This window comes from Mytilus trossulus, chromosome 2 (assembly GCF_036588685.1).
Source record: "Mytilus trossulus isolate FHL-02 chromosome 2, PNRI_Mtr1.1.1.hap1, whole genome shotgun sequence".
Classification (NCBI taxonomy): domain Eukaryota; kingdom Metazoa; phylum Mollusca; class Bivalvia; order Mytilida; family Mytilidae; genus Mytilus; species Mytilus trossulus.
The window spans coordinates 99,082,943-99,107,948 of NC_086374.1; the positions used below are offsets into that span (position 1 = coordinate 99,082,943).

Below are 25,006 nucleotides of genomic sequence, written 5' to 3' on the forward strand. Positions count from 1 at the left end.
GAGACACACGTATAAATCACATAAACAAACGACAACTACTGTTTATCACATAATTTGGTAAACTTTTGCATGTAAATCTACTATAAGGTGATGCTTTTGCTTTGAAAACAACATCATGAAAATCATGAAATGTTTCAGTTAAATCTATGTTTAACACGTACAGATGTACATATTAATTGGTTTACAGCTCACCACCCACGTAAATTTTAACATATGTGGAAAACTACGTCAATATCGCTGCTTATAAATTGACATTGAAAGAAACCCATATAGAGCCGCTTTTCCTGTTATAATGCATCTCAAACATTATTACTACTTTTGACCGTGAAAAAGTTGTAAATTCAAAATGTAACAAAATCTCGCAACATTCCATGAAAGTCAGAACTTAACCATGGCATCACCTAACTAAGTCATGAGTCAGAATTTTCATTGAATTCAAATAATAATCTGCAATAGTAGCTTTTTCAAGGAAGTTTATGGGGAATTGTATACGTTATAAATAGTTATAAAACATTTTTTTCTGAATCCATCCCGAATTCACTCGAGTTTCATCTTCTAAAAACAGAAATCATATACTAAACATACATCAAATTTGTATAGTTTTTGGCATCGATGTTTTATTTTTATTTGGTTATTTCTGTGTCGACATTTTACATCGAAGAAGAATTATGCGTTGTTAGATTACAAAGATATTTTTATAACATCATACGGTAAATATTCAGAATGTGTGTTTGTTATCTATACTGTCAACTATCTAGGACATTTTTGTCTTTCTAGAGATACTGATTTCAGTTGATCAACACCTGCTTAAATTATATATTTGCGTTTTAGACTTAGAGGACAAGAATAAAAGGAAAATGAATAACTTACTTATTTGCTTAGTGTTTGGTAAGTTCTTTTTTATAATTTGAAATCGTTTATAATGATTGAAGATAATTCTGATTTTAATTGACAAAAGGTTTACATTAAATACTAACACCATGCTTATAATCCTGGTACCTTTGATAACTATTAACAATAAAACTACGAATTTGGCCTGTTTTTTTCTAGTAATATTTGGCACATACTCTGTAGATCTTACATATTTGTCCTTTTTGTTCTGTTTTAATCATACAGAAGTATAAAGAATAGAACTTATGAGATTTTCATGTGCATCATCTATATTTTAGACCAGATAGACACTTATAATGATATAATATATAGATGTCAATGAATTAATTGAATTAAGTCCCAATAATCCATTCACAATATAAAAACCAAAGAACAAAACATTATAACGTCACCAGATATTCTTGCAACAATGCAATTCCACATTAACCAAAACAGTCATAATCGATTATAGGACACGAGGTCAAACGATTATCCCTTACAACAGACAAAGTCATGATGTCAACTTCTATAGATGCACTGTTTGATGTTCTAATTAAAAACATATTTAAAAATAGATTCAGTACAAAAATGTAACATTAACATATTGTTCCAATGTCAGCAGGCAATTCACAAACGTTTGGTAGATTCGTCACTTTTCAAACGTTTGGTCAATCATTGATTGTAAAACTAAACGTTTTTAAAAAAAATTATATACATGTAACGTTATGTAAATTATCTTCTTTTAATTGCATTGTCTGAATTAGTTGTTTGAAAATACAAAACGAGAGAATGGCATTATGTCAACGTTTTTATCATCATGCAGGCATAGGAATTGCTGGTGTAATTGGTAGAAGATGTGTTGTTTATTCACCGAGTGAAACAATACCCGCCATTCCAAAGGGTTCCCGTTTAGGTAGAACATGCCATTCCGTGATGACTGACCAAAATAATTACTGCATTGAATGGGATTGTCCCCCAACGGACTGTTCTGATCCCATTATACCAGAGACTGGATGTCCTTACTGTAAAGGTAACTACAAATTTGTTTATATGAGGGAGGCTATGTTGTTCTATAATATATTTACATATGGCACAAACACGTACTATTAAGGGAAGTTAGCGGTATTTAATTTCGAAAGTGTTCTTTGATTCGTAATTCAACTGCATCATTTCCAAATATTAATAGCTACAAAAATAAATGCAACAGTAGTATACCGCTGGTCAAAACTCAGAAATTCATGGAGAAAAAACAAAATCGGGGTAAAAAACCAAAACCGAGGGAAACGCATTACATATAAGAGGAGAACAACGACAAATCAAGGTATAATACCGCTCGGGGTTCGTTTTTATAAAAAAAGATTATGGCAAAATAAAGTTGATTACCTTCTTTCGATAGCTTGTTCTCCGTCGTTTTATCTCAGCTATTCCTTAGTAAAGGTCGTTAAAATGTGAGATATACATAATTTTATGTTAATCCGATGACGGCAATTGTGAGCAGTATTTTCATACGGTATAAGATCTGTATTGTCCATACATTGCCATATTTTGTTTACATATTTATCGTTTGTAATATGTCCGTTATCTTAATTCTTATTGGCATGGTCGAGTCACTGCTATACATATTGTATAATTTGTTTTTGTAGGTAATTGTTTCACATAACATTCAAATAGGTAATATAAAAAACTATATTTGTTAAGTAACGTTTCAAAATATGTATAACCGTAAGAGAGCGTTAGCCTGAATCGCGTCAACTATCATGTTGTAGACTGATTATAGTCAACTTGTTAAGTAATTTTTCTCAGTACTAGTACTATAAGTACCAGATAAACTTCATTAGTTGCAAAGAATGATTGTTTTAAAATTGTAAAGGTCGGTCTGTGGTCCAGATTAGTAAGTATCATAGCGTCACTGTTGTATAAGGGTGTCGTTCAGTTGTAGTGCTCTATCATTGTGATGTCCAGTGTAGTTTCACGATGTAGGCCATTGTTATGTTCAGTATCAATCGTGTACCGGTATGAAGTTCAGTAGAATCACCAGTTTATCATGCTGGCGTACTAAATTATAATCCTGTTACCTTTGATAACTAGTTAAACCACTGGTGTTAATATAGTTGTTAATGTCTGTGTCATTTTGGTCTCTTGTGGACAGTTGTCTGATTGGCAATCATACCACATCTTCTTTTTTATATAAATTACCTTAGCCGTATTTGGCACCACTTTTTAGAATTTTAAATCCTCAATGCTCTTCAACTTTGCACTTGTTTGGCTTTATAAATATTATGATGTAAGCGTCACTGATGAGTTCGATGTAGACGAAACGCGCGTATTGCGAACTTAATTATAATCCTGGTACCTTTGATAACTATTTACACCACTGGGTCGATGCCGATGCTAATGGACGTTTCGTCCCCGAGTGTTACACCAGCCCAGTAGTCAACACTTCGGTGTTGACATAAATATCAATAATGTGCTCATTTTTTTTTATAAATTTCCTGTTTACAAAACTTTGAATTTTTCGAAAAAAAAACTATTGATTTTCTTATCCCAGGCATAGATTACCTTACCCGTAATTGGCACCACTTTTTGGAATTTTTACTTGTTTGGCTTTATAAATATTTTGATGTGAGCGTCACTGATGAGTCTTATGTAGACGAAACGCGCGTCTGGCGTACTAAATTATAATCCTGGTACCTTTAATAACTATAAGTGCGCATCAAAAGGGTATGAGTTTTAATGAATTGTGTATCATTGTGACATTCAGTGTACATCAATATTGTATCAGTGTGATCTTTGATGTACATTGATAAGTGTGTTAGTTTTATGTCCAGGTGAATCATTATGGTATAGTTGTGACGTTCAGTATACATCAATAGTATATTACTGTAATGTTCATTGTGTATCAATGATATATCAATGTAATGTTCAATATGCATTGCTTAGTTTATTGTTATGACGGTCTGGGTTGATCAATGTTGTATTACTTTGACGTGCAGTATAAATAGTAAGTTCAACGCTGTAACTCTCAATGTACATCTATGATTAACACTGTTAATTTCGGTGTGATTTTCAATGTACATTGATTGTGTATTAGTGTTACGCATATTGTACTTCAGTGGTGTATCAGCGTGACGACCGGTTTACATCAATGGCGTATCAATATGACAGAATGGTTTGCTTGATTTTGTTGTTGTCCTTTAACATTGCCTCTGAAATGCCTTTCTCCTTTTCTTCAAGTAATACACTAACTAAGAATGTTGCTTTAAAATTTATTAATATTCTGATGCTTTGAATATTTTTCATTGCAGGAACATGTATAAATGGAGGTAGAGTGTATCAGGAAGGTGTATCGTTTAAGTGTGACGATACGTGTAATACATGTACATGTCAGTTTTCTACATTGATGATGTGTTATTTGAAATCCCCGCCAACTGAGTGCATTAACTAACAGCTTAAAACCCGGAGATAAACTATTGTAAAATTAAACATAAAATATTTGAAATTTTCGTATATTTTATCTATGTCATTCCAAATAGATTCTATGCATTTACTGTCCGTGAATTTTAACTTCCATTAGAGATACAAATTGCAAGTCAAGTTATAATAAAATTAAAGGTACCAATTTTCTTGCACCAGATACGCATTTCGACAATACATGTCTCTTCAGTGATGTTCGTGGCCAAAATATTTGAAATCAAAAGCTTATATAAAAGATGAAGAGCTTTAATCCAAATGGTCCAAAAAATATATCCAAATCCGCAAAAGGAATCAGAGCTTTGCATGAGGGAGATACATTCCTTAATTTATAATAATTTCTAATATTTTGTTACAGCAAATTTTAATAACAAATAAAAACGTATTTTCATGCCAGTACCGAAGTACTGGCTACTGGGCTGGTGATACCCTCGGGGACTAATAGTCCACCAGCAGAGGCATCGACCCAGTGGTAGTTATAAAATTAAAGGTACCAATTTTCTTGCACCAGATGCGCATTTCGACAATACATGTCTCTCCAGTGATGCTCGTGGCCAAAATATTTGAAATCCAAAGCTTATATAAAAGATGAAGAGCTATAATCCAAAAGGTCCAAAAAGTATATCCAAATCCGCGAAAGGAATCAGAGCTCTGCATGAGGGAGATACATTCATTAATTTATAATAATTTCTAATATTTTGTAACAGCAAATTTTAATAACACAAAAAAACGTATTTTCATGCCAGTACTGGCTACTGGGCTGGTGATACCCTCGAGGGACAAATAGTCCACCAGCAGAGGCATCGACCCAGTTGTAGTAATAAAATTAAAGGTACCAATTTTCTTGCACCAGATGCGCATTTCGACAATAAATGTCTCTTCAGTGATGCTCGTGGCCAAAATATTTGAAATCCAAAGCTTATATAAAAGATGAAGAGCTATAATCCAAAAGGTCCAAAAAGTATATCCAAATCCGCGTAAGGAATCAGGGCTTTGCATTAGGGAGATACAATCCTTAATTTATAAAAAAAATCTAATATTTTGTAACAGCAAATTTTAATAACACAAAAAAATCGTATTTTCATGCCAGTACCGAAGTACTGGCTACTGGGCTGGTGATACCCTCGGAAACTAATAGTCCACCATCAGAGGCATCGACCCAGTGGTAGTAATAAAATGACGTTAGCAATCACCAGTTGATTAATTTAATAAAACAAAATTTGACGGACATAAACCAACGACAACCACTAAACAACAGGCTCTGGACTTTCGATTTTTTTTTTACAAAAATCAGTTGAAAAAAACCTCATACGACTTAGATGTAAGCAACTTTAGACCCTAACATTAGGCAACATGCATACACCACCTATAGTAAGATACAAGATATTAGAAAAAGATAAAATGTTAAACATTTGAAACACAAGTCCTGATTTATGTACAAAACAATAACCGAAAAACACACAGAGCATAATACGCAACAACCAAAAAGCCAAAAATGCAAGTACCAATCTAAGGGTATTTTCAACTACTATGCCCTTTTCTTACATTCTAACTTCATAAACATAACGAGATAATAAATGAATTCACATCATTTATTCCGCACAGAAGGTTTACATTCTCACCAAGTGTACAAAGTTTGATGTAAACCAAACATACTCTTTTATTTTGTGGTAAGGTGAATAACATGTTTATCACTGATATAAAGACGACAAAAAATAAAAACTCCATTTTCATTTAATTGGTTTTTTTTCTAATACTAACATACTTTATACGAGAAACGTCAGGTGCAATAATAATTATGTGGTTTCTTGACTAATTTGTTTCTTTATAACACAAGGACAAAGTTAATCATTTTGTGGTTGTTGTTTTTTTAAAACAAGGATTCAAAACAGTATTATATAAGAAAACATATTACAGATTAGAAATTATTATAACCATCTTCAGCTTATAGTTACATGTAAGTAAAAATTCTAATTCTATACTTTTTTATTGCTAATTCAATATTGAAGCAAAGCTTTGATTATGTATTTCTTTATGTGTTTGCAAGAGCAAAGCTTCAGATAATAGTGAATTGAAAATAATTCATCAAGAACTTACTTAATTTTCTTCATGTTCTTGAACGCATAAGGTATCAACAACTACCAAGTCAAAAGTAAATTGCACTAATCAATTTAATCATACATCTGTGCTTTGGCATACCAAAGTTGTGCCTATCCTAAAAAAAGGAGATGTTTTAAATTTCATTTTGAACTCTTTATATTTTCTTCTTTAATATTACATCCAATTTCATATTGCAAACGTTACATTAGAAGTTAACTTACGGTATATTTTACAAAGCCGCCAACACAATTATTTTTGTAGACATTCTAGTATTTTGTATAAAAGTTCTCGAAAAGTACAAATTAAGTCAATCTATAAAAACAAGGGTAAACAAAATAGAAACAATAATTCAAAACACCCTTCGTCCGAATCGAACTTCAAGGTATAGGACCATTTCATTAGACAAATACTTTATTTGTACATAAGAAAAATTAGCCATTCATCCCGAACTTGCAAAATTTTAAATAGAAAGCAATGGAGCTGTGAATTAAGGTTTTTATACCTCACGGATCATCAACACCAGGAACGCACAAAGTAAAATAATCCGATATCGGGAGTCATAAATAATGAGTCACGTCAACAGCCATACGAACTAAAGAAAAACAATTACATGAAGGCAAATAAAGGGAAACTGAGGAGTAAATTATAAGATGTCTTACTTCAACAGATCATGACAAAAGTACGTTTCTAAATGCGCATTTTAAATAAAACATCTTCTAAAATGGCAAAGGATCCTAAAGCGACATTCAGATTCATAAGTAAAATAAACTGACGTGACTCATTATTTATGGCTCCCGATATCGGATTATTTTACGTGAGGTATAAAAACCTTAATTCACAGCTCCATTGCTTTCTATTCAAAATTTTGCAAGTTCGGGATGAATGGCTAATTTTTCTTATGTACAAATAAAGTAGCAGCTAATTTTCACTGCATATAACAAAATATTAAATGTCCACAGGTTGGGTTTATCAATATTTAAGGAGGTAGACCTAAGTTAAGGGAAATAACTTTTAAAATTATCAGTTAGTTTGTGTCAATCATTTTCTTAAATATATTCTAAGCTTCTAGGCTACATAGATTATAATCAATCTGTTTCATGTTTGCTTTAAATATATTGATGAAACTTGACTTTTACAAACACATCACTGATTTAGAGAGGTATCTACCTGAAATAAGGTCTACACCCTTTAGCGATCAAAATTTTATTGAAAGCACTATAGTACAAGCAGTGAATACAAAAGTTACATACTTCAATACGAAACTATTTATCTTAAACATATTTTTCATGATAAAAACACATATTTAAACAAAAACACACACTTGTATAGCACATCTTTACTGCATCGCATATGTTGAACAAATTCCTGGTTTTGATTAGTATACATTTAGGTAATGTAATTTGTAATATAATTTAAATTCAAGTCCCAGACTTGGTATGTCATTTGACTTGAATAAATAAAAAAAATCATTCCGTTTGTCACAGAACGAACTTCAATTTGTAAACTTATTTTATAGAGAAAAAGGAAAACAATAAAAAGGAATATGAAGATCCTATTTGCTTGCTTCTTGTTTGGTAAGTCTGATATTTTTAGTTTTGAGCCGCTCTTAAAGGTTAATGATAATACTGGTTATAGAGATGTTTTGAAAAAACATCGTTGAAACCAATTGATATTACGCTTAGTGACATTATTGCATGTTATCATTTTCATTAGCCAAATAGCATTATTTGATTGCAATTATCGATTTTAAATATGAAGTCAGTGTTTTAATAGATATACAAACTAATCAACAATTCTAATTTTTTTTTTTAATTTTTTTTATCAAATCTCAATCTAAGAGTGTCTTGTACATTAGCTTTATTGGCTAGCCACATTGGATAATGGATACTAGTAATCACTAATTTGTATATACTAAAACACAATGTAAGTTGCCTTTCATTTACTTTCATCGGAACAGTTCATACATTTGAAATTCATGAATTTGAATATAAGCTAAGGCTAAAATAAAGATTTCGTTTAAAGATGTTCAATCCTCATAATCCGTTTAGAAAATAAAATTCACGCTAAACAAAACCTGTAGGAAATTGCATGACCTGTGGAACAAGTCCAGGCCTTGAAGGCATAAAACTTTGCGCAGTGCTCGGAGCACAATAACCATGCTCGAAACATGAAATCCAGCAATTTGATTGGTTGAAAAATCATGCTCGAAAGTTTTATGACCGTGAGGCCTGGTGTGTCAACAGGGAATGCGTTTGTTGATTTACTTGCATTACCATTCATGTGAATCAGCATTACGTCAAAACTCCAAGTAATGAAAACGAGCTGAGAAAACTGTTTATCATAAAAAAAAAAAATCAAAATTAAGACGGCCGACTTATCAATGCACACAACTTGATTCAAGTAATGAAAACGTGTGGTTACAATATATGTAAGCAACACATTCACGTTTGTTATATTTTATCCATTATTAGCTTATGAAAATGTTTGGGAACCTTACATAGGGAATTTCTCGCTACATTGAAGACCTGTTGGTGACCTTCTGCTGTTGTTTTTTATATGGTCGGGTTGTTGTCTATTTGACACACTCCCCATTTCCATTCTCAATTTTATTTGCAAATTAGATATTGTTAATCACCTTTGGTTAGAGATGCTAACATTTGTTTGATAAGTTGTTTTAAAATAAAGGACAAGTTAACGATCTGATGAAATTGTTTTATTCTCACGCAGGTCTCGGGACTGCAGGTGGACAGAGTAGAGGATGTGTTATTTATAAAGAGGGTGAAACCATGCCAGCAATTCCAAAGGGTGCCCGGTATGATAGAACGTGTCATTCCGTGATAAATGACACAAATAAGTACTGCATTGAGTGGACTTGTCCAAAGACTGACTGTTCCTATCCTATTAAACCAAACAGTGGCTGTCCTCATTGTACAGGTATGTACTAGATGATGCTGATGGAGACTATACATTCTCTGATGTAAACATAATATTCAAACAGGAAAACTTATTAATCGAGGAAATTTCTGGAAATATCAACAGCGTTTTAATTTAATGAGAAGTACTGAAACATGTGTAAATATGGTTTCCTTTTCCAATTAGAAGTGATAAACACATTGTATATCGCTCAAACATAGCAAAAAGATTTTTCAAATTGGAACTCATTTGTGGTACTCAGTGATAAGTTCGATTAAAAACAATCTTATTTTAAGCAATACTAAGGCGATTTTTCCAGCCCAGTAGTCAGCGATTCGGTGTTGACATTAATATCAATTATATGGTCATTTTGATAAATTTTCTATTACAAAACTTTGAATTTTTCCCAGGAATATATTATCTAAGCCGTATTCGGCATAATGTTTTGGGTCCTCAATGCTCTCCAACTTTGTACTTTATTGGCTTTATAACTATTTTAATCTGAGCGTCAGTTATGAGGTTTATGTAGACGAAACGCGCGTCTGGCTTATTAAATTATAATCCTGGCACCTTTGATAACCATTAAAAGTAGGCTTTAACAAAATCGGAAAACTCATCTGTAGATACATCACAGAGATTGCCTGCGAAATCGTGCATATCCTACTGCTGCAATATAGAAAATATATTTGAATAAAGCTTTATATTTATGAAATGAAAAAACTGGGCATGACTTGCTCATAACCAAAAGATCATGTTCGATTAGTAAGCAAATTGCATAATTTGATTCGATATCAATCCAGAAAGTTGACAACATTGCACTAAAAAATTAGATTTCGATGTGAAAGACTTTAGCACTCTGCGACTTGCTTAATATTATAAATAGTCTCAGTCTTATATTGTCATAGAACGTTATACTGTAGATGTTCCTTCAGTAGTATTTAACATGCTGATTATGGATTTCTTTCCCTTAATTCTATTCAAACTGCTGATCCTTTGAAATGTTTTATTGCAGGAACATGTGTAGATGGCGGTAAAGTGTATCAAAAAGGTGCGTCATGGCAGTGTGGATGTAATAGATGCTCGTGTCGCCCTCCGATAATATCAACGATGATGATGTGCTATGACAAAACACCACCACAGGAGTGCATGGCGACCATTGGATAACAAAATGATACCGAATATTGGCTATAATAAAATAAAACCTGAAAATTCTATATTGTTTGTTTGTAAAATTTTTGTGTTAAACGTTTAATATTTCAAATGTCCGCAAAGTGTTTGTGTTATTTGTTCCATTATTTGTTTTTGCAAACTGTAGGTATATAAAATAACTTTTTCTGAACGACTTAGAAAACCAAACGCATCTTGCTGAAGTGCTTGGTACAACTTCAACTGTATAAATCATGCAAATTCATTCAAAAAGCCTAGATTTAAATGGATACTAGTAGTCCATTTATTCTTCTTCACTATCCTCATCTTTTTTTTTCAATTTAATACAGTTAATAATATTGTGATCATCGAAGTATTTTAAGAATATACAATTACCAAGAACGCATTATCAAATTATGATTGACCACAGTGTTTGTTTGTAGTTCCAAACCTGTAATTCTAGCAGATTTCGACATCTTAATAGCATTTATTTAAGAAGAATTTAATTTTATTTTAAGGACTTTCCTGTAAAAGCATAGTTTCTCATTTACAAAAAGTATAGTTCTATGTGTGATTTAGGTCTTTATCATTTAAACTTTTACTTATTCCAACTTTCTTTTTGTATATGCAGACTAAACATAATTACACGAGTCGAACTACAGTTTTAGAACTTTAAACATCACATTCGAATTAAGAACTGCAAAGAGTAAAATCACAAAAATACTAACCTCCGAGGATAATTCAAAACGGAAAGTCCCTAATCAAATGGCAAAATCAAATGATATCAAACGAATGGACAACAAATGTCATATTCCTGACTTGGTACAGACATTTTCAAATGTAGAAAATGGTGTGTTGAACCTGGTTTGTATAGCGCTAAAACTCTGACTTGTACGACAGTGGCATCAAATGCCACTATGTTGACAATGAAACGTGAATAAAATGTCACAAACAGGGGTACAAGAACAACACGAACCCCATTAGAAACTGTGGGCGAATTCAGGTGCTCCGGACGGATGCTGCATCACATGTAGCACCTGTCGAATTACTCATGTTATTGCAAAAGCAGTAATTAGTCTCATTCGGTAGGTCACATTCGTGAAAAGGGAACGGGATTGTACTTCAAAGAGAACATATCCGATAGCATATGTATAACGTATATTCTATAACGGGCAACCAACTCGTGATGGCGTCCATAACATTTACGAAGTGATGATTTCAACTTCACAATTTGAAAACTCTTAGTTTAAAAATGAAACATTCACAATTGGGAAGCCTAAATTATCTCTTTAGTCGTAACGTTTAGTTTTCAACCGACCCTCATAGTCAATTTCTAGATATAAGTCCTTCATCAAATGGCAAAATCAAAAGATCAAACACATCAAACGAATTGATAACATCTGTCATATTCCTGACTTTGCATTTCCATATGCAGACAATGGTGGATGGAACCTGGGTTTATAGCGCTTAACATCTCACTTGTATGACAGTTGCATCAAATTCCGTTATATTTCCAACGATGCGTGAAGAAAACAGACACAACGGGTAAAATAGTCAAAATATGGCTACAGCAGTCATCACTGTGTTACAATCTCAAAACAAAACAGCATTTACAAAAAAGCATCAACTTCATGCAATATGCAATATACAGGCAACGATATTTTGTAATTAATGGTTACTACAGGTTTACATATCAACTGGAACCTATTTGTACAAAATTGGTATCGCGATGATCATTGCCGGAGAAAAAATGATTCAATTTCGAGATTTAGTAAAACTTGGAAGTAAAGAATTTTATTAAAAATTTGATATTATCTTATTTCACCCAAATACCTAAACCTAGTTTTTGTAAATATATATACGCCTCAGTTCGGTGGCCTAGAAACTTGTTTTCACCGGATAATGTGATTTCGTTACAAGAATGATACGCTTTCCGCTGGGAATCAATGGATATAAATTTGGATACAAATGGAACTGACAGCAAATTTATATTAAAACTTCGCAATTCTTTAAGAAGCATTCCATTATTGATGCCATGTGCTCAACGTATGTTATTCATATGTTTTCAAAGAAGTGAGGTTTTTAGTGACTGCTCCTTATGTAAGAAAAGCTTCTGAAGAAAGTTTCTTTCTATTATTTAAGAGATTGGACCAACAGAACATTGTAGTTGTACTGTAGGTAACCTCTAAAGATATGTTTCAATTCCGATAAAACACATTCGTTTTAGTTTAACTCTAAACTTGACTTTTAATGTATCGTGCATTAATGCATTAATGTTTAATCAACAGCACGACAACCTTTGCCACGAAAAATAGTTTCGACCAAAGGTGCTTTCTAAGCGTTAAACATGGGGAAAAATCTAATTGAGTATTTTGTTATATCTCCATAAAATTGTATGCATAACTTCAATAATGATCAGCATATAGAACACCTCGCCGTAGACAAAAAGAAGACTGTTATAGTCGATAACTAGGAATTGCAGCACATTATGGACCACTGCAAAACGTGTTATCAAATGGCCCAAACAAACCTTTATCAATCAAATCAATTTATTTGAAACATAACTTTGAAAACAATCAAAAGTCAAATTTGAGCCGTAAAATAACAAAACACAAGAATCTTTAGACTTAGCAACACGAATTCCAACAATGAACAGGGTGTTATTTCAGGTGCTCGGGATTGATAAGCAGCTATTGGTTCACATGTTAATTATCAAAGATTTGTTTTAAGCTCCTTTCAACAAAAGATGTAGAACTGGATCTTCAATCACCCGATTCCATTTGTTTGAGTTTGTTATCTTGACTCGTCTCCTAATCGAATAACGAGATTTTAATTTCCATAAACCAATGAAACATTCTTTTTAAAGATCGCTGTGATTCAAACAATATTTTAAATGAAACTGACATTGTGTTATGCTTGATTTTCTTATTTTTAGATAACATTTACGTCTACGTATATAAAACTTCTTTCTTCGTCCAAAAAAAAAAACTAAAAAAAAACTAAAAAAAAAAAAAAAAAAAAAACGGCCGGGTCACACCAAAGACTTGAAAATTGGTATTTGCTGCTTCTCCGCCAAGCACGCGGCATTAAGGAGTTAGAGCAAAGACTGGTCGGCCCGGAGTCAGAATAATGTGTCCGGGTAAGGTGACATGTCTTCCTGCGAACTGTGACCTTGTGAGCTAGCACGTTAAAAATCCGGCTTAGCGTGTCGGTCTAGTACAAAGCGGGGTTAATATTCATTTATCATTATCATGTTCTCGTCCTGAATATGCATCTGACTTGCCACTGGACGTTAAACAACCATCCATCCATCCATCCAAAAAATGGAATTCCTAAGGAAACCAGCTGTGCTGCTTTTATTTTCTACTTGTTATTTTTTTCATATGAGACAGAATGCATACACAAGCTCATAATGAAGAATGAAATGAGGCTGTGCTATCTTTTGACTTTTTGGCTATGTTGATTGATTCAATCCAATCGAACTTAAATAAGGATATTCAAATATTATTTATCCTACATCATATATATTGACTAGAAATTGGCATTGTGGAAACAAAATATCGAATTAAGTGTTATTAAATCTACCAGTTTCTGTCTTTCTAATGTTATGTGGCGTCTTTCAGAAAATACGATATTGCAGAGCTTGGTTTTTATCCTAATATTCTTGATACAGGATTTCTGATTAAGAAAAGTCTATCAAATAAAGGGCGCAAAGTAGTAAATCTAAAGATATATTCGAAAATTTCACTGACTCCATCACCAAATTGCTAAAATAATGGAGTACTAGTATATCTTATCGGGGCCTTTTATAGCTGACTACATGCGGTATGGGCTTTGCTCATTGTTGAAGGCCGTACGGTGACCTATAATTGTTAATGTTTGTGTCATTTTGGTCTTTTGTGGATAGTTGTCTCATTGGCAATCATAACACATCTGCTTTTTAGCTCATCAGGCCCGAAGAGCCAAGTGAGCTTTTCCCATCACTTTGTCGTCCGGCGTCCGGCGTCCGTCGTCGTTAACTTTTACAAAAATCTTCTCCTCTGAAACTACTTGGCCAAATTTAACCAAACTTGGCCACAATCATCATTGGGGTATCAAGTTTGAAAAATGTGTCCGATAATCCGATCAACCAACCAAGATGGCTGCCACGGCTAAAAATAGGACAAAGTGGTAAAATGCAGTTTTTGGCTTATAACTCAAAAACCAAAGCATTTAGAGCAAATCTGACGTGGGTTAAAATTGTTTATCAGGTCAAGATCTATCTGCCTTGAAATTTTCAGATGAATCGACAATGTAAGTGCATACATAATACTTCTAAGACAGCGAAAGATGCTTCACGTTCATAACTTATGAGTGGGGGTCGAAATAAATCTACTAGATCGAAGAAAGATTGGCCTTATTTAGTTGTTGGGGTTGCTGCCCCTGAATTGGTAATTTTAAGGAAATTTTACTGTTTTTGGTTATTATCTTGAATAATATTATAGATAGAGATAAACTGTAAAAAAAACAATAAATGTTGGCAAAGTAAGATCTACAAATAAGTCAACATGACCGAAATTGTCAGTTGACCCCTTTAGGGGTTATTGCCCTTTATAGTCAATTTTAACCATTTTTTTTCGCAAATCTTAGTAATCTTTTACAAAAATCTTCTCCTCTGAAACTACTGGGCCAAGTTAATTATAGATAGAGATAATTGTAAGCAGCAAGAATGTTCAGTTAATTAAGATGTACAAACACAATACCATCACCAAAACACAATTTTGTTATGAATCCATCTGCGTCCTTTGTTTAATATTCACATAGACCAAGGTGAGCGACACATGCTCTTTAGAGCCTCTAGTTTATATGTTTCACAAATGATGACATAATTATATGTTCAATTTGTCGTTTCCACAATCCCGTCCTCTTTTTATCGAATGTGGCATCACTGAATGAGCATGTGTAAATACAATATCAACACAACAACTGTCACATGTTGAGAAGGATCTGCTAAGCCAATGGAATTTCCTTGTTTCATTTCTAGTTTTACGATAGGGTCTGTAATCTTCAGTTCTTTATGTATCGTAGACTCGTTTGTTGTTTTACGTTGGGTTTTTTTACCATTGTGTCATGGCTTTGCATATATCTACATTATCTCCCGCTTCCGTATAACTGAAGCGGTTCTAGTTATATGTTCTTTCGAAATCTAGAAAAGCTTTCACATGTTAATAGATATTTCCTTTTCCTATCACAGTTCATGATATAGTTTATCGAGACCTTACATTCACTTTTAATGCGTTTCGCTCGGTTTTGGTTTGTTACCCCGATTTTGTTTTTTGTCCATGGATTTATGAGTTTTGAACAGCGGTATACTACTGTTGCCTTTATTTGGTAGTTTTGTTACGGGGTTACTATTTCGGTAATTAAACTTCTATTCTCCTTTTTATTTATACGGATAATACAAAGAGTTACTAATTAAAGTTGACCACTGTCCACTGAATAGATTTATCCTTATTGGGATCCTACATTGTTGTTGCAATGCGGAAATCCCATGAATTTATACAAAATCATATTGTCGTAAATCCCTGTACTTGTTGATTATTATGTATATGTACATGTATAGTGATTTTAAACCTGTAGAACGACATATTCATAGGATTATGTAACAAAGAGTGCACATATTTTCAATGTTTTATACAGCTGCCATCATTAAGCTCGACTATTCAGCATGCACTCATATATACTTTTACTTCCTTCAACCAATACATTTGGTCGATGCTCTAATCGATAAATGCATTGTTAACTAGTATATATACGTATTCAACATTTTTCTTATAGAGTTCTCAAAGCTCTAACATTTGGAGTGTCTCTAAAAACAGGTAATACAATTATAATGTTTTGAATATTTTTGTTTTGACAATTTTAAGATTTTAAGCATGCATTATCCATGTTTTATATGCGCGATAAATTTTTTCTTTGAAATATTTTTTTACTTCTTTTTATAATTTTTTAAAAAAATTATTGTTTAGATGGAAAGTGAAAACAGTTTCTTCCTTTATCGCAAATTAGAAATAAAATTACGGAAAAAACATTGATTACGTAAGAGAAGTGCCTGCATGTATTGAATTAAACGTGGTAAGCAGTAGTTGATCTATTACGTGAAAATTTCGAAAATTTGTTCTATTAGTTTTCTTTTTGTGTCACAGTGTTAGTAACAAAAAAGGGAAAGATTTTGTTTAAACATTCAGTCAATATGGAAACTCCAAGGTGAACTAATGAGCAGAACGTCTATTACAACTAACAAAACAAAACGCTCGACTATATGAACAAATAGAACGATCGTGAAACAACTGTCATAATTCGAAATTGGTACACGAATTTGCGGAGAAAAACGATAGATAAACTTGGTTTCATAGGTAGCTAACACATTTTATGTATTACATTTGTTTATTGTATAAATATATTGCTAAAAATGTTTGAATCCCAAACAGATTGATTGTTGATTGCTTTACGCCAAATTATCACAAAAAGGCTATTTCGCGGCGAGTCCCAAACAGAGATCTTTGGTTAACATGTCAATAATCTATTGATTCTGCTGTCAAATTTGTTTAAACATGCATCATAGATATACCACAAGACCATCTGTAAAGATCCAAACAAACATAAATATATTTTTGACAAAGACGATAACAAAACACATTGTGTTGTTGATAGAACAGTATGTTATACATGAGGCAAATGCACTTTCCAAATTGAGTAAAATATAAATACAAATGTATACAAAATAAAAACAACATGAGTTCGGATTGTTTTGGACTAATTTGAAACGCTCATATCCAAAATCCCGAAGGCGGTATCTTCAACATCCTAGCCAACTATAAAAAGAAACATAGTACACAGACAAATTAAGATTTTTGTTGCCACGACACTTGTTAAAATTATATATTAATATATTCACGTTTCAGATATAGAAGAAAATAATAATTGAGAAAATGAAGATCTGGTTTATTTGCTTCCTGGTTGGTGAGTCTTTTATTTTTTAAATTAGAAGTTGCTTTAGAGATTGTTAATAATACTGATATAACAAATTATGTATGTTTTAAAATAAATTTTACTCTTAGTAACGTTACAATTAAAAAATAGCTAAATATTACGCACATTGAAATTTTCATTGTTATATATTTAGATTTTATATATATTACACTGTCTCAATTTTATATAATCCATATCTGTAAACCAACTTATTTTCGCGAGCGATTTATTTTCGCGACTTTCGCGAGTAGAAAAATAACGCGAAAATAAATCGTCGCGAATATGTAAAACTCTGTTGTAACCTTATTAAAATACACCAAGTCAGCTGGAAAATCGCGAAATTAAATAGCCGCGAAGTGGACTAGAAAGGATCAAACGTGAAATATAGTATCCGCGAAAATAAGTTGGTTCACTAGTATATAAAGAATCTTTGTTTTTGGTAATTATCAAATCTTAATGTCCAATGAGATTATTGATTGTCTTGTACATTATTCCTTCTAGTTGGATATAAACCTTTGTATGATATATTTTCATAAAATTTACATGAGTTTAAAATATTTATGCATTGACAATTCTATTTCAAAGAAAAAAAAATAACGTTTAATTTACCAATGATCAAATATCATCCACTCAGATAATACAAATCGAGATAAACACAAACTAGGAAGGATTCGCATGAACTGCAAAAAAACCACAATTCCGATCGCATCGACATGTTAAGCATCTGTTGTTGTTCATGAAGTACCAGCCATATCAATCGACGTTGATTTAAATGTCACAATCGGGATTCAGACATGATATCAGACGGCTGAAATGTTAATGATATCCAAGAGGGCTAAATTTAAGGATCTGCAATTCAATAATCAGTTTAACAGTGTTTTGCCTAATTCGTACAGGTTATGTAAAGGTAAGGATAATGTCAGTAGGATAGACAAACGTTTGTATCTGTCATGAATGTATAAGTTAATATCTATGAACCTGGATGTTTTCGAGAATACAACTTATAAAGCATGTTTGACTGTATATTTATGACTGAAATATGTTTATTGTTTGAGAGTACATTACAAAATTATGTCCTTATTCCTTTGTTTCAATTTTCCTGCAGGCCTAGAGATTGCAGATGTACTGAGCAGAAGATGTGTCGTTTATAAGGGAAGTGTATCAGCCATTCCAAAAGGTGCCCGGTATGGTAGAACATGTCATTATGTGTCAAATGGATTAGAATTCTGCATGTTATGGGATTGTCCTCCAATTGACTGTTCGGATCCTATTATTCCAGGTACTGGTTGCCCTTACTGTAAAGGTAAGTACATGAACCTGAATGGTCATTAAGGTTCGAAATGTGTATCTTGTGCGGTCAAATTAATACAATTAATCGTATAAAGGTGGGTATATAAAAGTACACAAACACACGTTATATCGAATATTAATTTCAATAGTTTTTTTAATTCGAAATTCAACTACTACATATGAAAATATTTCATCTTTTCTGGTAAGTTACAAAAAAAAAGTTTATTTTATAAACAATACAATTTGTTTGCAAAAGAATGTAGTTTGAATGTGAAACAAGTTTGTTTATGTATTTTTCCAAGTTGGAAGCCTTGTCAGTTCTTATATCTAAGTTATCATCTTTGTCTCATATGTGACGTAGGTCTCAAAATGAGAGGCATGTGAATCCAGCCATTAATTTCTATGAAGCTTTTCATTTCAACATGCATAAGTATATTTTTGTTTTTTATGTTGTTTATCTGTCAATGACAGTATCGAGCAAAGTTTGTTGACAACAAATAGATCAATTTCCAGTTCCGTTTTATGAATTAGTTGCATCGGTTTACACAAGGTCAATCGATGTAAAAACGCAATCGAACAAATGACTTTTATCGCGACGTTGTGATATACGCATTGTGACTTCAAAATGAACAGTGAATACACGAATGTGGAAGTCGTCTATCTTTTATCTTAGATGGTGCCAGAAATACCTTCTTTAGTGTTTTACTTCAGTAGTATGATAACTATGAATACTTGTATTGTTTTCGCAGGTACTTGTATACGTGACGGTATAGTGCACAAGGTAAATGCACATTTCCAGTGTGGTTGTAACAGTTGCACGTGTAAACGGTCGACGAGAAGGAGGTGCCATTATAGTCTACCAAAAGAGTGCATCTGATACCTCCACCAACAACATAATACATACAGAGTAATTAGGATAAAATAAACAAAAATAAAATCTTTATGTTCCTTTTTGTTTGTAATTAGTTCAAGTTTCATTTATATGTTTACTGGTCGTGCATTGCAGGTCTATCTTTTGCTGAGGCAGTTGAAACCTGAAAATTATTTTCTTAATTGCTTGTAAACCAACAATTGTAGAAAGGTTTGTTATATATCAAATCAGTTCGTTGCTTCTTACTCATTTTGGGATTGATTACATCGTTACACGTAACTGCAATCTTGACAGATTTTGACAACTTTTCATCATTCATGAAAAAAAAAGATGTTTTTTTTCAATTTGAAGGTTGTTCCATCTCTAAAAAAACAGATTCGATACAAAATCAATCATCTTTTTGTGGTAACACCCGATGCTTACCCTCGGTTTTGTCTTTAGTTCTATAGAAGTAAATAGTGTTATCCCATTTTCTTATTATGTTACATAAAGGCAACAGTAGTATACCACTGTTTGAAAGTTATTAATCAATTGAAAGAAAAATCTCCGGGTACAAACCAAAACGGATGTAAACACATCAACCACAAAAGGAAAACAACGAAAATACAGAAACACTGAAATGCAACAAAAACAAACGACATCGCAACACTCATTGAAACGAACCACAAGATGACAATTGTCATGTACCTGACAAAGGAACAGGACATTTTTAGAAACAATGGTGGGTTGAACCTGGTTTTGTGGCTAGCCAAACCACCTCGCGATTTTATGGTAATGTTAAATATAACACTAAAATTTCATTCAAAGATATTTGACAAGAGAAAGGTCATTTGAACTGTAGATTTACTGATTGTGTTATATTCTCACTTTTAAAACTATACAATTCCCTCTGTTTTTCTTTGTACGTCCTAAAATGTTTCTTATTTATAGATTTACGATATTTGAACATCAGAAAAGTACTGCTGCCTTTATTTAGACACGTCTTCAATTTGCTTATTTTATGTTAAGTTTTATAAGAACATATATTAATTGGAGTTTAAGTAATATTAGGGTTATAGAACTTTGTACAGTTAATATAAAGTCTATTCTTGGGTGTTCGTACACTATTTTGTTGATCGGTTCATATTTCAAAGTATTTCAAAATATTTAAGGACAATTTTGTATTAAAATTATCCTATCTTAACCTTTTCAAATAATTCTCTAATAGTATTGAAAGTTTGTTTCAAAAACCAACATTATATAAACTGTAATAGTTGCTCGTGTTGTGGACTTTAGAGGAATTGTGGACTTTAACGGTGCCACATTGCTCTCTTTTAAATTCCCCGTGATCTAGGATTACACATGACATTTATCATAGACTGTTTTACATCTTTTTGTTTTGCTAAATAATTTTACACTTTTGACGGATTCAATATGTTGAAAAAAAACTTTTCAAACAAAAGTAAAACTATTATCTTTACCGTATGTGTCAACATATATCATCTTTTATCCGTTTGTAAACTTGTTGCTCCTTATGGATTTGCGTAGGTTTGTTCTGCTACCAAGGAGTTACTTACCTTATTTGTATCTGGAAAAACTGAATTTGGGTTCTCAATGACTATTTCGTCTTTTGAATTTCTTATTCGTTCGTCATTGATTAGTCGTGGTATTTAGCGTACAAAATTATAAGCCCGGGATCAGTGATATGTTTACCTGTCGAGATGTCTGCTTTATGATAATTCCTCAGTTTTTTATTGTTAAAACTATTTATAAATTTGAACATCGATAAACTACTGCTGTTTTGTTTTACACTGTACGAGTTATAGGGTTTCATTTAACTCAAAAGAATGCCTATACTTCATTAATTATAACTCCAATAAAATGTAGATATTCTCTAATCATATATTTAGATTTGTTTTTATATTTGTTTTTATATTTGTATCTAACTAAAAACTTTAGATCAGTGGTTGTGACACTGACTATCCTAGAGGTGTCGTGAATCTGATGTGGATACTCAAAAATCCAAAGGTCTTTTAGAGTACACACAATCTAAGACTCTTTTATCTTTGCAGTAGTATTAAAACATTTGACTTTTCTACACTTTAAACAAGTATTCCCCATTCCTATCTGGAAGACAAATGGAAAGAGTTGATAATGATTTGTCTCTTTTACAAGGAATGTACTTATGGTTTAAAAGTACCCGATATTGAGGAGTGATAAATCTTACTTTGTCAAAATCACTTTGATTCATTAAAGAACTCTCTGAAACTGACATTATCAATATTCTTCATGTCTTAATTGACGATATATTTGTCATTTTTTCAACTAACTATCTGCATTTCCATGGGAATCAACTGTGCCCCTCTTCTTACCGACTTGTCCCTTTATTCTTTAGAGGTCGATGTCATAATTCAAACTTTGGTGACTATTTTGAACGAATATATCCCATCCAACTTGAGATAAGGATACAGCAGATACAGTTAAGTTTGCAAAATATCTTGTGTTAAATCTAGAAATTGACAATGAGGGTCGGTAGAAAACAAAACTTAACGACAATAGAGATGATTTCAGCATTCCCAATTGTAAACTTCCTATTTTTATTTAGCAATATCCAGGCAGCGCGAGCATACGGAGAATATATATCTTAATTGATACGATATCCCGGGCTAGTACTTCCTATCATAAAGAAGGTATTAAACCAAGAGTAATAAATGGTGAAAATGAAATTATCCCTTAATTAATTTGTTAATCGTAATGGAATATCCTTTTTTTTTTAGATGATAGCATATATGCTCATAATTTCGTTACTACGATACCGTCCCCTTCTCTCGAATGTGAATTACCGAATTATATTTATTACTGGATTTTTACTTACATGAGCAACACGACTTTGCCATATTTTGAGCAGGATCTTGTCTCTGCCGGAGCACTTGAGATCACATCCAGTGTTTAGTGTGGTTCGTGTTAATAAGTCTTTAGTTTTCTATGTTGTGTTATATGTACTATTGTTCGCCTGTTTTTCTTTTTCTTATTTGAGCCATGGCGTTGTAGATTTATTATAATATATTGGTAAATTTGAACGTCCCTCTGGCATCGTTCGTCTCTCTTTTGCCAATGAAATATCTATCCAGCTGATACAAAATAAACGTACGTAAACGAAACGAACCTGTGTCTTACTTAATTATTATCATAGTATATTTGATGATTGTATTCCTACGTTAAAAGATCTTGCACGTGACAATGAAGGTGATGTGATGATTCTCTCTAATTTGTCGGTTTGTATATATACTTTGTATGTTATTCGTTCCTTGTTTGGTTTTTTACGCGCGATGCTGTTTAGCTCACCTGACCCAAAGGGTTGTTAATGTTTGTGTCTTTTTGGTCTTTTGTGGATAGTTGTCTCATTGGCAATCATACCACATCTTCTTTTCTATATTTTCTCATCACTTGGCGTCCGGTGTCGTCCGTGGTCCGTCGTCGTTAACTTTTAAAATAATCTTCTCCTCTGAAACTACTAGGCCAACTGAACCAAACTTGGCCACAATCATCATTGTGGTATCTAGTTTAAAAAATGTGTCCGTAGACTCGGCCAACTAACCAAGATGGCCGCCATGACTAAAAATAGAACATAGGGGTAAATTGTAGATTTTGACTTATAACTCTGAAACCAAAGCATTAAGAGTAAATATGGCATGGGGTAAAATTGTTTATTAAGGAAAGATATATCTGCCCTGAAATTTTCAGATGAATTGGACAACTAGTTGTTAGGTTGCTCTCCCTGAAGTGGTAATTTTATGGAAATGTTGCCGTTTTTGGTCATAATCTTGAATTTTATGATAGATAGCGATAAACTGTCGACAGCAATAATGTTCAGCAAAGTAAGATCTACAAATATGTCAACATGACCAAAATGTTAGTTGACCCCTTACGGAGTTATTGCCCTTTATAATCATTGTATACCAATTTGTCGTAATTTTTTGTAATCTTTATTAGGGTATTTAGTTTTAAAAATGTGTGCGGTGACCCAGCCAACCACAAAGATGGCCGCCATGTCTAAAAATAGAACAAAGGGGAATGTAGATTTTGTCTTATAACTCTGAAACCAAAGCATTTAGTGCAATCTGAGTAGGGGTTTAATTTGTTTATCAAGTCATTATCTATCTGCCGTGAATTTTTCAGATGAATTGGACAACTAGTTAGTTGGTTGATGCCCCCAATTGGAAATTTTTAAAGAAGTTTTGCCGTTTTTGTTATTACCTTGAATACTATAATAGATAGAGATAAACTGTAAACAGCAATTATGTTCAGCAAAGTAAGATCTACAAATAAGTCAACATGACCAAAATGGTCACCATCACCAAAACACAATTTTGTCATGAATCCATCTGTGTCCTTTGTTTAAAAGAGGGACAAAAGATACCAAAGGGACAGTCAAACTCATAAATCTAAAACAAACTGACAACGCCATGGCTAAAAATGAAAAAAACAATAGTACACATGACACAACATAGAAAACTAAAGAATAAACAACACGAACCCCACCAAAAACTAAGGGTGATCTCAGGTGCTCCGGAAGGGTAAGCAGATCCTGCTCCACACGTATATGCACATAGACCAAGGTGAGCGACACAGGCTCTTAAGAGCCTATAGTTTATGAATATAACTAAAATTGTGAATGGTTATGATTCATATGTTGCATTTTACTTTTACAAATAATTATTATTATAGTCTAAAATCAAATTTGTCTATTTGTATGCTTCACATATTATTTGTATGCTTCACATATTTTAATATGCGTACAGTGAATGATTTCCTAAAACGGTACACTATGGTATAACTCCTTATAGAGGTAATAAAGAGGGGCGAAATGTACCAGATGGACATTCAAACTCATAGATAAAAAATCAACTGACAACGCCATGTTCAAAAATGAAAAGACAAACAGATAAACCTTAGCACACAAGGCATAACATAGAAAACTAAATTCTAAGCAACACGAACCCCATCAAAACCTGGAAGTGATCTTAGGTTATTCGGAAGGGTAAGCAGATCCTGCTCCGCCCGTATTGTGTAATTGTTACTTGACCACTGCAATATGATATACTGCTTGAGATTTTCTATCGTTAATGACTTGAAATTCCAACTCGGCTACATTTTGTTCCATTCTCGACTTTACATTGGTATATAGAGCAGAATGTGTGTGTCACTATTTTATCTTTATGTTTTCGTAAGTATTCCTCGTGAGCATCGACCCAATGTCAGATATCTTAAATCTGTCTGTGAATAACCTTCTGTCGTCATGCACATTTTGTTTTTGTTTGCGGGAACTTGTTTGACCTCAAGTAATGACGTCAT

The 25,006-nt window shown here is 32.7% G+C and overlaps 2 protein-coding genes and 1 long non-coding RNA gene across 3 annotated transcripts; all 3 read left to right on the forward strand.

Annotated features, from left to right (window-relative positions):
• The first annotated feature begins 637 nt into the window (after positions 1 to 637).
• On the forward strand, positions 638 to 4,418 carry LOC134705581 (kielin/chordin-like protein). The gene is made up of 3 exons (XM_063564303.1): positions 638 to 888; positions 1,694 to 1,900; positions 4,176 to 4,418. Exons 1-3 carry the CDS (start codon positions 858 to 860, stop codon positions 4,313 to 4,315), a joined length of 378 nt encoding a protein of 125 aa, XP_063420373.1. The 5' UTR covers positions 638 to 857; the 3' UTR covers positions 4,316 to 4,418.
• A 1,799-nt stretch (positions 4,419 to 6,217) lies between these two features.
• LOC134705582 (kielin/chordin-like protein) lies at positions 6,218 to 10,568 on the forward strand. Its single transcript, XM_063564304.1, has 4 exons — positions 6,218 to 6,298; positions 7,958 to 8,015; positions 9,169 to 9,375; positions 10,367 to 10,568. Exons 2-4 carry the CDS (start codon positions 7,985 to 7,987, stop codon positions 10,516 to 10,518), a joined length of 390 nt encoding a protein of 129 aa, XP_063420374.1. The 5' UTR covers positions 6,218 to 6,298; positions 7,958 to 7,984; the 3' UTR covers positions 10,519 to 10,568.
• An 8,053-nt stretch (positions 10,569 to 18,621) lies between these two features.
• LOC134705583 (uncharacterized) lies at positions 18,622 to 19,749 on the forward strand. The gene is made up of 2 exons (XR_010105596.1): positions 18,622 to 18,814; positions 19,551 to 19,749. It is a non-coding gene; the product is annotated as an uncharacterized LOC134705583 (long non-coding RNA).
• The last annotated feature ends 5,257 nt before the right edge of the window (positions 19,750 to 25,006 follow it).

Bases quoted from the DNA above. Each gene is read 5' to 3' on its own strand.
- LOC134705582 (XM_063564304.1), top strand. From the start codon at position 7,985: ATGAAGATCCTATTTGCTTGCTTCTTGTTTG. The intron at 8,016-9,168 runs GTAAGTCTGATA...ATTCTCACGCAG, and splicing joins ATTTGCTTGCTTCTTGTTTG to GTCTCGGGACTGCAGGTGGA. The intron at 9,376-10,366 runs GTATGTACTAGA...GTTTTATTGCAG, and splicing joins TGGCTGTCCTCATTGTACAG to GAACATGTGTAGATGGCGGT.
- LOC134705581 (XM_063564303.1), top strand. From the start codon at position 858: ATGAATAACTTACTTATTTGCTTAGTGTTTG. The intron at 889-1,693 runs GTAAGTTCTTTT...ATCATCATGCAG, and splicing joins ACTTATTTGCTTAGTGTTTG to GCATAGGAATTGCTGGTGTA. The intron at 1,901-4,175 runs GTAACTACAAAT...TTTTCATTGCAG, and splicing joins TGGATGTCCTTACTGTAAAG to GAACATGTATAAATGGAGGT.